Raw genomic sequence first — 11170 nt, forward strand, 5'->3', positions numbered from 1 at the left:
GTAAACCCATGTGACATTGTAATTGAACCAGTTTATCCTGAGTCACCATCTAACTCCCTCCCTGAGTATCAGAGGGTTTAGTTTTCCCTTTCCATTAGACCTAGACAACCACATAAGGTCCTTACTAATCAGTGACCTTAATCAAATACAAGGGTGGGGCGAAAACCCGCAGACACTATGATCTCAGTGGAACAAGTTAGACAATGTAGACCAACAAAAAACAAGACAAATATGTTGGACTAAAACATTTATTTGCAATAATGCAACATCCCATGTTGGTTTCGCATCCAGTGGGGAACCTTCAGCATCCAATGCAGTTAGTCCAGCTGTGTACATAAAGCATCAGGGTTAGAATGGATTACAAGGAATTGTAATTGTGGAAAACATGAACATTGTAGCCTATCCCCTGTATAGTACATCGTCCAGATGAAGAATGCGTTACCTTCTTTTCACCCCTTATATTAGCATACACCATCGGTAATGTCAACTAAAAGCAAGAGTATAGTACAAACAAATACTTGCCTTGACAAAGCCGATGTCATTCGCGTACTGCCTGAAGCACTGGCGGCACATGTTGAGCCCGTATTTACGGATCAGACCGTGTCTGTTCGAGCATACCCGGCTGAAAAACAAATGTGCGTATTAGAGAAACACGGCGAACATGATTTAATAAAATGTCCAGCAAGTTCAAGCGCATTCAAATTTACCAAGATAGCTGGTTAGCCGACATCAGTTTCACATAGCCAATGTTACCTTCAAGCCAATTTAACGAACTCCTGCACTACCTACTAACGTTAGAAACTAACTATTTAGGCCGCGAAGTTGTAGCGGTGGATAAACCGGCAATATTCAGATTGGGGGGTATATTGATGGCTGGAAATACATTTTTACTAGAAACATTACTAGAAATTGCAAACTGCTAAATGTAACATGCGAGAAGAATGTGAGGGTCGGGTGTTAATCCACATCGGCCGCCATATTAGGTCGAGCGAAGACTCCATGTGGTTCGAATTGTACACTAAGAATTTGGGTCCGTGAAAAACTTCCGAACTCTGAAATGTACTCGACATTGAATAATAACAAATACTAAACAATATATTGAACAATACTGACCAGGATCGGGATCCCTGACCGAACTTTCTTGGGTGACTCCAGTAGAGGCTCTGATGTCCCATCTTGTCTCGTTCGAGTAGAATGTCGAAAAGGAAGAAAAACGGGTGCGCATGCGTTAATAAAACTACTCTTCTGGGCTTCTTCCGCCCGCAATGCATAGTGGGAAACATCGCGTTGCATGCATTCTTGTAGTACGCCACTAGATGACGCCAACAACATGCAGCAGCAACATCAACACATCAATCGCTCCATCTGGACCGTTGTGCGGCTGCGGACTTACATAGATTCTGAAGGTACAGGTTTTCAGTTATCCCCCATATCAGGATAATTATTTTGTTGAAGAGCTCAACAAATCATTTGCACAAGCAGAAATCATTCATTCAAAACGAAACATGCAATGTATACATACAATATTAGATACACATAACTAGTCTACCCATCTTTCTCCATCTCAAATCAAATGTATTTGCCACATACACATGGTTAGGAGATGTTAATGCGAGTGTAGCGAAATGCTCTCAAATGGACCCAAGTGGCCCCGATGATCTGGTTTTGATGCAGGGTCCTGGTCCAATCATACATTAAATAACATGCATGAAAAAACTGCCTTAAATGTGATATATCAATCGCTTTGGCACATTTTTACGATGTATACCGAACAAAAATATAAACGCAACATGCAACAATTTGAATGATAGTACTGAGTTACAGTTCATATAAGGAAATCAGGGCATAGGCCCACCCGCATGGGAGGGCATAGGCCCACCCGCATGGGAGACTGGCCCACCCACCGGGGAGCAAGGCCCAGCCAATCAGAATTTGTTTTTCCCCACAAAATTATTATTACAGACATAAATACTCAGTTTCATCAGCTGTCTGGGTGGCTGGTCTCGGACGATCACGCAGGTAAAGAAGCTGGATGTGGAGGTCCTGGGCTGCTGTGGTGGTTCTAGACCATTTCAACTGGGGGGGGGCTAAGCTGGGGTCAGTTGTACTTATTAGAGGGGCCAGTTACATTAGACGTTACTGTTGTCATATCATTTTGCATGTGGTACGATACTGTTGTGTTCCGCCTAAGCCGTCCCTCTAGAAAATGTGTGGGTTAAATTAGTGTTCCACGTTGCCACTGTCTAATAACGGATGTAAAAAAAGAACGATAGCAAAAATTTGTCATGAAACAATTATTTCATACTCCACATTTAAGGGGGGGCCACAAGGGGGTCCAAAATTGTTGTCACAGGGTCATTGCCCCCCCCCCCCCCCCCCAGAACCGCTAGTGCTGGGCTGGCGTGGTTACACATGGTCTGCAGTTGTGAGGCCGGTTGGACGTACTGCCAAATTCTCTAAAATGTCTTTATGGTAGAGAAATTAAAATTCAATTATCTGGCAACAGCTCTGGTGGACATTCCTGCAGTCAGCATGCCAATTGCACGCTCCCTCAAAACTTGAGACATCTGAGGCATTGTGTTGTGTGACAAAATTGCACATTTTAGAGTGACCTTTTATTGACCCCAGCACAAGATGCACCTGTGTAATGATCATGCTGTTTAATCAGTTTTTTGATATGCCACACCTGTCAGGCAGATGGATTATCTTGGCAAAGGAGAACCGCTCACTAACAGGGAGAATAATAGTAGAAAAAAATACAAGATACACATTTCTTTTTGAAGTGCTGAATAGAAAGAATAGTAGATGGTAAATATAATTTTCCATACAGAATTTGACTATAACTTGACATGGAGAACTTTTTTATAATTTATTTCCAATGGCAGGTTGTGAGCATGTTGACAAATATGTCAGTCTTACATTTCGTTATCCTTATACAGTAAATATGTAGGACAAATCATCAGAAATAGGGGTGTTGTAAAGGAGTTGGCTACTGTAAAAACGTAACACGGTATTGTATGGCCTTTCTGCCCCATGCAAATTTATACAAGATCACCTTTTCTACATGACTTGCTTGAAATTCATTAGATTACAGTGTATCAATGAATTTCAGATAATGAGTGGAATGCATTGTCACATACACTAACTGGTCAGTATATTAGGTACACCCTATAGTACCAGGTCAGACCCCCCTTTGCCTCCAGAAGAGCCTGAATTCTTCGGGGCCTTCTACAAGGTGTCGGAAACGTTCCACAGGGATGTTGGTCCATGCTGACGCGACGGCATCACGCAGTTGCTGCAGATTGGACAGCGGTACATTCATGCTGTGAACAGCCTGTACCATTGCATCCTAAAGATGCTCTATAGGGTTGAGGTCTGGGGACTGCGCAGGCCACTCAAGTAAACTGAACTCACTGTCATGTTCAAGGCAATGTTTTTCCACTCCTCAACTCTCCAGTGTTGGTGATGGCGTGCCCACTGGAGCCGCTTCTTCTTGTTTTTAGCCAATAGGAGTGGAAACCGGTGTGGTCGTCTGCTGCAATTTGCCCATCTGTGACAAGGATCAATGACTTGTGTGTTCCGAGATGCCGTTCTGCACACCACTGTTGTACTGCACCATTATTTGTCTGTTTGTGGCCACCTGTTAGCTTGCACGATTCTTGCCTTTCTCCTTCGACCTCTCTCATCAACAAGCTGTTTTTGCCCACAGGACTGCCGCTGACTGGATGTTTTTTGTTTGTCGCTCCATTCTCGGTAAACCATGGCGACACTGTCATGCGTGAAAAGCCCAGCAGGTCGGCCGGTTCTGAGATACTGGATCCGGCGCACCGGGCACCAACGATCATACCATGCTAAAAGTCGCTTAGGTCACTTGTTTTGCACATTCTAACATTCAATCGAACAGTAACTGAATGCCTCGATGCCTGCCTGCCTGCTTTATATAGCAAGCCACGGCCACGTGACTCACTGTCTGTAAGAGCGATCTATTTTTGTGAACGGGGTGGTGTACCTAATAAACTGATTGGTGAGTGTATAACCCAGGCATTTCAGCAGTGCATTGTACACAACACAATTCAGTGGGTTTAGAGGCTAGTCAAAGACCACTCACCTCTTCTCTCCCCGACACACTCAACCCTCTTCATTTCGCTTCCCACCCGGACAAATCCACGGACGACGCAATCGCCATTGCATTGCACACTGCACTCTAAGCTCACCAGAAAGCTCACGGCCCTGGAAGTGAACTCCACCCTATGCAACTGGGTCCTGGACTTCCTGGCGGGCCACCCCCATGACTACATGGCCTCACACAGTCCCAACTTCATCGTCAAGTTTGCTGAGGACACGACAGTAACAGGCCTGATTACCAACAACGACGAGGCGGCTTACAAGGAGGAGGTAGGAACTCTGATGGTGTGGTGCCAGGTAAACAACCTCACCCTCAACATCAGAAAAATAAAGGAGCTGATTGTGGACTTCAGGAGGAACCAGGCTGGGCACGACCCCATTCTTTTCAAGTTCCTCGGAGTACACATCTCCAAGGAGCTAAAATGGTCAAACCACATGGACACCGTGGTGAATAAGGAACGACAGTGACTCTTCAACCTCAGGATGCTAAAGAAATTCAGCTTGTCCCCGAGGGCCCTCACAGTGTTCTACAGGAGCACCATCGAGAGCATTCTGCCGGGCTACATCACAGCCTGGTACTCCACCGCTGCAGACCGTAATGCGCTACAGAGGGTGGTACGCTCAACTGTAACACTGGCCAATAGCTTCTACCCCAAGACCATCAAGCTGCTGCTGAATAGCCACCAATAGTCAGGTACCTGCTCCCCCTGTCCCAAACCTGCCCCCCCCCCAACTTCCTGGTTCAGTAGTTAGTTATCCGGTTTGAGCAATTTGATTAAGTGATATAGTAAATTGTATTGTTAAACAAATGACAAGAAAATTATATCAAAAGTAAAGTGAATATTGCATTTTGAAAAGTAGATACTTAGATTGAATATGTATCCAAATTGAGTGACTTGGTGTTATCAACAATTGACTTTGTGTGTTGAAAATTTTAAATGTGCTTAGAGTTTTGAAACATGAGCCATTTTGATGATCTGTATAGATTTTTGTGCTTAAGAGTTGTGAAAATGTACCACTTACTTGTGAAAATTGCACCAAAGTGATTGAAAAAAATGGTAATTATGCCAATAGTATGTGAATCAATAGCAAAGTATGTAAGAAAATCAACAAGATTAAATTTGTTTCATAGTATATAATAAGAAAAACAAATACAACAGAACATACTGTGTACAACAACTACCAACACAGAAGTGTTCCAGTAAAAGTAATGCCAATTGCACCATCATTTATTTTTCATGATTTCTTGAATATTTAACAATAATGGCCTGAAGTTAGGCTAGTAGTGATACTCCTTTTGCCTGTCTTTTGTATAGAATATAATCAAGAATAATGTAATATACCGACAATAATATCCAACTGGTTTAGATTATTATCATAGTGGCATATATCATTTTCTTTGTAAGAAAACAGATCAGAAGAAGCCTTTGTTTATCTACAAACAAACTAGTAATTCTAAATAAATATTATACCGACTACATGTAAGATCTCCATATTGTTACATTGTTATAAGCTACAATTCAATGGTTCAGTTGAATGCAACATTGTAGCACACTAGCCTAATATATCAATTCATGTTTTATGTCTTGAGAGTCCCTATGGAGTAATGCATTGTGGGAGTCACAGCCAGGCAGTGCTATTTGGTACTTTGTGCTAGCTAGCTAGCTAGCTGGCTGGCTAATGTGTTATTTTGCCCAGAAATTGGGAGCAGGAGAGAAGGAATGGAGGAGAATGAATACCTCGATTCATCGCAATGTTAATTTCGGCAGAGAAAGCTGCATAGCACGACTAATATTTTAGGTAACTATACAAACGCATTTTTTGTCACACTATGAAAGTGGTTGCGACAGTCTGTTTTGGCCAATGATTGAGGCGCGACTATGGAGTGCTTGCTTTTAAATATAATACGCTCGCTCCAGCTAACTTCTACGAGACAAATGTAGCTTGCTAGCTAGCTACCAGCTGCTATTAGCTACCATAACATCACTCGGTGAACAATGTTTAAGCTTCTAAATATAGCTAGCTAACTAGTTGTGAATGATGTAACGTTACACCGACACGGCACGAATCCCGAGCGAAATGGGGTTGGTGGTTTGATGTCGGTGTCCACCGCTCCAGGCGCTAACAAGACGATTGCTACCTTCGGGAGGAGGAAGCTACTTTCACTTACATGAACTAGATTTGGCTAGAGAACCCCCATTTCCTTCTTGTCCAACATGTGCCATGGGAAGGAGGACATGTTATACCGAAATGTTTATTACATCAATGTTCAGAAACATAAGAAAACGGTCTAGATTGAAATGATAGGTAGTGGCTAGCTTAGCTCTATATCTTGTTAACTGTGTGTATCGTGTCATGTAGTGAAAGTTAGCACAGGCGTGTAATGTACACTGTTAAGTACATAAGGACACCGTAGGCTGATGGCTACAATGTATTTGAAGTGCATGTTTAGCAAAAAACAACAACTTCATTGCTGTGTTTTAGGCAAGGGAGGCTGATCCAGTGCAAAGGCTATTTAGCTTTCCATTTTGTGGATGTCTTGATATGTGTATTGATTGTGACAGTGCCTCTGGGCAGTAGACACAGATGAGCCAGTTCAACCAAGAAACGCTGCAAAGATAAGAAGAGAATAGGGAACTAATCATAGAATGTTAACGTGGATCACAGGCTGGTATGGGAGGGCAAGTGTGTGGAAATTAACAATCTAAATCGTGATGACTGGCTGCAGATACTTTTATATTCACAAAGTATTAGGCCTAAATGATGATCATGTTTCTTACAGTTTGACATTTAGGCTACTGGTTATCAGGAACGTTTTGTCAATGTATGTGGCGTTGGCAGTGGTGCATTTTGTACATGGGTTGTCACTTACAGTGCATTCAGAAAGTATTCAGACCCCTTCCCCTTTTCCACATTTTGTTATGTTACAGCCTTATTCTAAAATTAATTAAATAAACATTTTCCTCATCAATCTACACACAATACCCCATCATGACAAAGCAAAAACAGGTTTCTAGAAATATTAGCATATATGAAAACAAACACAAATACCTTATTTATATTAGTATTTAGACCCTTTGCTATGAGACTCTAAATTGAGCTCAGGTGCATCCTGTTTCCATTGATCATCCTTGAGATGTTTCTACAGCTTGATTGGAGTTCACCTGTGGTAAATTCAATTGATTGGACATGATTTGGAAAGGCACAATCCTGTCTATATAAGGTCCCACAGTTGACAGTGCATGTCAGAGCAAAAACTAAGCTATGAGGTTCAATTAATTGTCCGTAGAACTCGGAGACAGGATTGTGTCGAGGCACAGATCTGGGGAAGGGTACCAAAATATTCCTGCAGGTTTGAAGGTCCCAAAGAACACCGTTGCCTCCATCATTCTTAAATGGAAGTTTGGACCAATCAAGACGACTCTTAGAGCTGGCCGCCCGGCCAAACTCAAAAATCGGGGGAGAAGGGCCTTGGTCAGGGAGGTGACCAAGAACCCGATGGTCACATTGACAGGGCTGCGGAGTTCCTCTGTGGAGATGGGAGAGCCTTCCAGAAGGACAACCATCTCTGCAGCACTCCACCAATCAGACCTCTGTGGTAGACTGGCCAGACGGAAGCCACTTCTCAGTAAAAGGCACATGACGACAGCCTGCTTGGAGTTTGCCAAAAGGAACCTAAAGACTCTCAGACCATGAGAAACAAGATTCTCTTATCTGATGAAACCAAGATTGAACTCTTTGGCCTGAATGCCAACTGTCACGTCTGGAGGAAACCTGGCACCATCCCTACGGTGAAGCATGGTGGCAGCATCATGCTTTGGGGATGTTTTTCGCCGCTAGTCAGGATCGAGGGGAAAATGAACACAGCAATGTACAGAGAGATCCTTGATGAAAACATGCTCAAGAGCGCTCTGACTGTGGTGAAGGTTCACCTTCCAACAGGACATTGACCCTAAGCACAGAGCCTAGACATTGCAGGAGTGGATTCGGGACAAGTCTCTGAATGTCCTTGAGTCGCCCAGCCAGAGCCCGGACTTGAACCCAATAAACATCTCTGGAGAAACCAGAAAATAGCTGTACAGCGACGCTCCCCATCCAACCTGACAGAGCTTGAGAGGATCTGCAGAGAAGAATGGGAGAAACTCCCCAAATACAGGTGTGCCAAGCTTGTAGCGTCATACCCAAGAAGACTCAAGGCTGTAATCACTGCCAAAGGTGCTTCAACAAAGTACTGAGTAAAGGGAATGAATACTTATGTAAATGTGATATTTCATGTTCTTTTATTATACATTTGCAAAAATGTCTAACCTGTTTTTGCTTTGTCATTATGGGGTGTTGTTTTTGATTGAGGGGGAAAAAACAATTTAAAACAATTTAGAATAAGGCTGTAACGTAACAAAATGTGTAAAAAGTCATGGAGTCTGAATACTTTCCGAAAGCACCGTATCCACTCTTATCATAAAATAAGTTGTTTTATTTTACTGAAAAATTGTATATGGACTCCGATAACAGCCATTGTTTTATTATTTATGGTATGTATGCGGGTTACATTTAATAAAGTAGCCATGTTTAGTAAAGACAATAAGAAATGGTAAAATGTTCTCTTATTTTGTTTTCTAGTGGGTTCCATGCACAACTCTACGCTGCAGCCTCTGAGACCAACATGCCTTATGGGAATCTCACCAGGCGTCACTTATATTCCACAAAGACACATGTCTACATTCTAAAAATTTGCGCTAGCAACAAGTGTTAGCAACCAACAGAATTTTAAACTGTTTTCTACCAAGACTCCCTGCCTGCCTCCCCCAAGCACAGCAGTGCCATTAGAAATTGCAAACCTGCCTTTTTTCAGTTTCTCTACAATCAACTCCTCTCCCTTCCCAAGGGGGGTGACTGCCTGTCATGAGATTCCGAGTCTACAAGAGGAAGGTACAATACACGACGAGTCCCAAGTCATGTGTATGTGCTGCATGTTTCTGTACTGGGCATGTTTTAAATGGAACAAACAAAACAAATGTATTTGAAAACAGTCATAGACAATAAAATGTCATATATTGTGACATATTTAGTTCAGTTGAAGAAGCCGGACCCACTGGATCAATTGAATGATCGAATAACTTATTAACTCCTGTAAACTCATATGAACTCTGTTACATAATCTTACTGTATCGTATCTGTATTTCAAAAAAGATAATATAAATAACAACGCCAATGACGACATTAGTAAAATAACTGCAATAGCAGGCAGGATAGAGTCCAAAACTGGGCACAGGATATGATATGATTTGTATTTTATCTCCAGGTGGTGATACTGACGCTGGTGGTGGTGGTGTGTGGCCTAGCCTTCTGGACCAGTGGGAAGCAGAAGAAGAGTAGTGGGGTGGTGGTCCTGAAAGAGGCTGAGGGGGCGAGGAGAAGCAGCAGTAGCCAGGTACAGCCACAGCCGCAGGCCACACCTGAAGTCAGCCGGATACCTAACGTACCACCCATCGCACCTGTCAACGAGACACACCCGAAGAACCAGCCTGAAAAGCACCTGGAGAAAGAGGAGGTGGTAAAACCAGAGGTGGACAACACCACCCAGGTCTACCGTGGCATTGTGTTCCAGCTCAACTTTGACCAGACAGTGAGACATGAGGAGAAGTTCAGGGCAGCGAGGAAGAAGGATGATCTGGTGGTGGTGGTCCAGGTGCACAACAGACCTGACTACCTGAGGCTGCTGGTGGAGAGTCTGAGGAAGGCCAGGGGCGTGGAGAGCATCCTGCTCATCTTCAGCCACGACTTCTGGTCCCCTGAGATCAACCAGGTGGTGGCCTCAGTGGACTTCTGCCAGGTCCTCCAGATCTTCTTTCCCTTCAGCATCCAACTGTACCCCCAGGAGTTCCCGGGCCACGACCCCAGGGACTGCCCCAGAGACATTTCCAAGATAGACGCCTTAAAGCTGGGTTGCATCAACGCAGAGTACCCCGACTCGTTCGGCCACTACCGCGAGGCCAAGTTTTCCCAGACCAAGCACCACTGGTGGTGGAAGCTGCACTTTGTGTGGGACAGGGTCCGGGCCCTGAAGGACCACCGGGGTCTGGTGCTTCTCATCGAGGAGGACCACTTCCTCTCCCCTGACTTCCTCCACTTCCTCAAGCTGATGTCGATCCTGAAGAGGGAGAATTGCCCCGACTGTGACATCCTATCTCTGGGGAGCTACGGCCACATCAGCTACCCCAGTAAAGCTAACAAGGTGGAGGTGAAAGCCTGGAAGTCCACCGAGCACAACATGGGCATGGCTCTGAGCAGGGAGACCTACCAGAAACTCATCCAATGCACCGACGCCTTCTGCACCTATGACGACTACAACTGGGACTGGTCCCTGCAGCACCTGACCGTGACCTGTTTGCCCTCCTACTGGAAGGTCATGGTGAGCGAGGCGCCCCGGGTCTTCCACGCCGGGGACTGCGGGATGCACCACAAGAAGTCTGTGTGCATGCCGTCCAGCCAAAAGTCCAAGATAGATACCATCCTACAGAGCAGCAGCAATCAGCTGTTCCCCAAGAACCTGCTGATTACTAAGAGACTTCCGGCTAACGGGGCAGGGGGGGTGGCGCCCCACGTGAAGAACGGCGGTTGGGGGGACATTAGGGACCATGAACTCTGCAAGAGCTACCCTCGATTACAGTGACCTTATTATAATTGTTAGGCCTATATCGTTACTATTCTCTTTTTTGCATCCTCTGAATTTAAGAAAAAGAAAGCCTTTTGAAAATAATCTTCATGGAATATTTCTTCATATTGCCTGTTTTATCTGACTCTTCCAAATAAAAAGTATGATGGGTTTTGGCTTCTTTGTCACATGTCTCTTTATATATCCAGGACATAGATTTTTATTTATTTATATGCATGTAGATAGTTGAAGTCGGAAGTTTACATAATTTTAGGTTGGAGTCATTAAAACTCGTTTTTTCAACCACTCCACAAATTTCTTGTTAACAAACTATAGTTTTGGCAAGTCGGTTAGGACATCTACTTTGTGCATGACACAAGTCATTTTTCC

General features: G+C 43.9%; 2 protein-coding genes across 3 annotated transcripts; one reads left to right on the plus strand and one right to left on the minus strand.

Moving 5' to 3' along the window:
- Window positions 1-236: 236 nt before the first annotated feature.
- rs29 (40S ribosomal protein S29) lies at window positions 237-847 on the minus strand. The gene is given in 1 exon segment (NM_001141118.1): window positions 237-847. A coding segment is annotated over 1 exon segment (180 nt). The 5' UTR covers window positions 664-847; the 3' UTR covers window positions 237-483.
- Window positions 848-5719: 4872 nt separating this feature from the next.
- Window positions 5720-10957, plus strand: LOC100195434 (mannosyl (alpha-1,6-)-glycoprotein beta-1,2-N-acetylglucosaminyltransferase). 2 transcript variants are annotated; one of them, XM_014205813.3, is made up of 3 exons: window positions 5720-5925; window positions 8746-9084; window positions 9428-10957. In XM_014205813.3, the coding sequence occupies exons 2-3, from the start codon at window positions 9028-9030 to the stop codon at window positions 10796-10798; spliced, it is 1428 nt and encodes a 475-aa protein (XP_014061288.1). In that variant the 5' UTR covers window positions 5720-5925; window positions 8746-9027; the 3' UTR covers window positions 10799-10957. The 2 variants fall into 2 exon arrangements, with proteins under 2 accessions (XP_014061288.1, NP_001133935.1); NM_001140463.1 differs by having other exon boundaries at window positions 5772-5925; window positions 8746-9054; window positions 9428-10951.
- Window positions 10958-11170: the final 213 nt, after the last annotated feature.

Source organism: Salmo salar, chromosome 06 (assembly GCF_965601325.2).
Source record: "Salmo salar chromosome 06, fSalSal1, whole genome shotgun sequence".
Taxonomy (NCBI): Eukaryota; Metazoa; Chordata; class Actinopteri; order Salmoniformes; family Salmonidae; genus Salmo; species Salmo salar.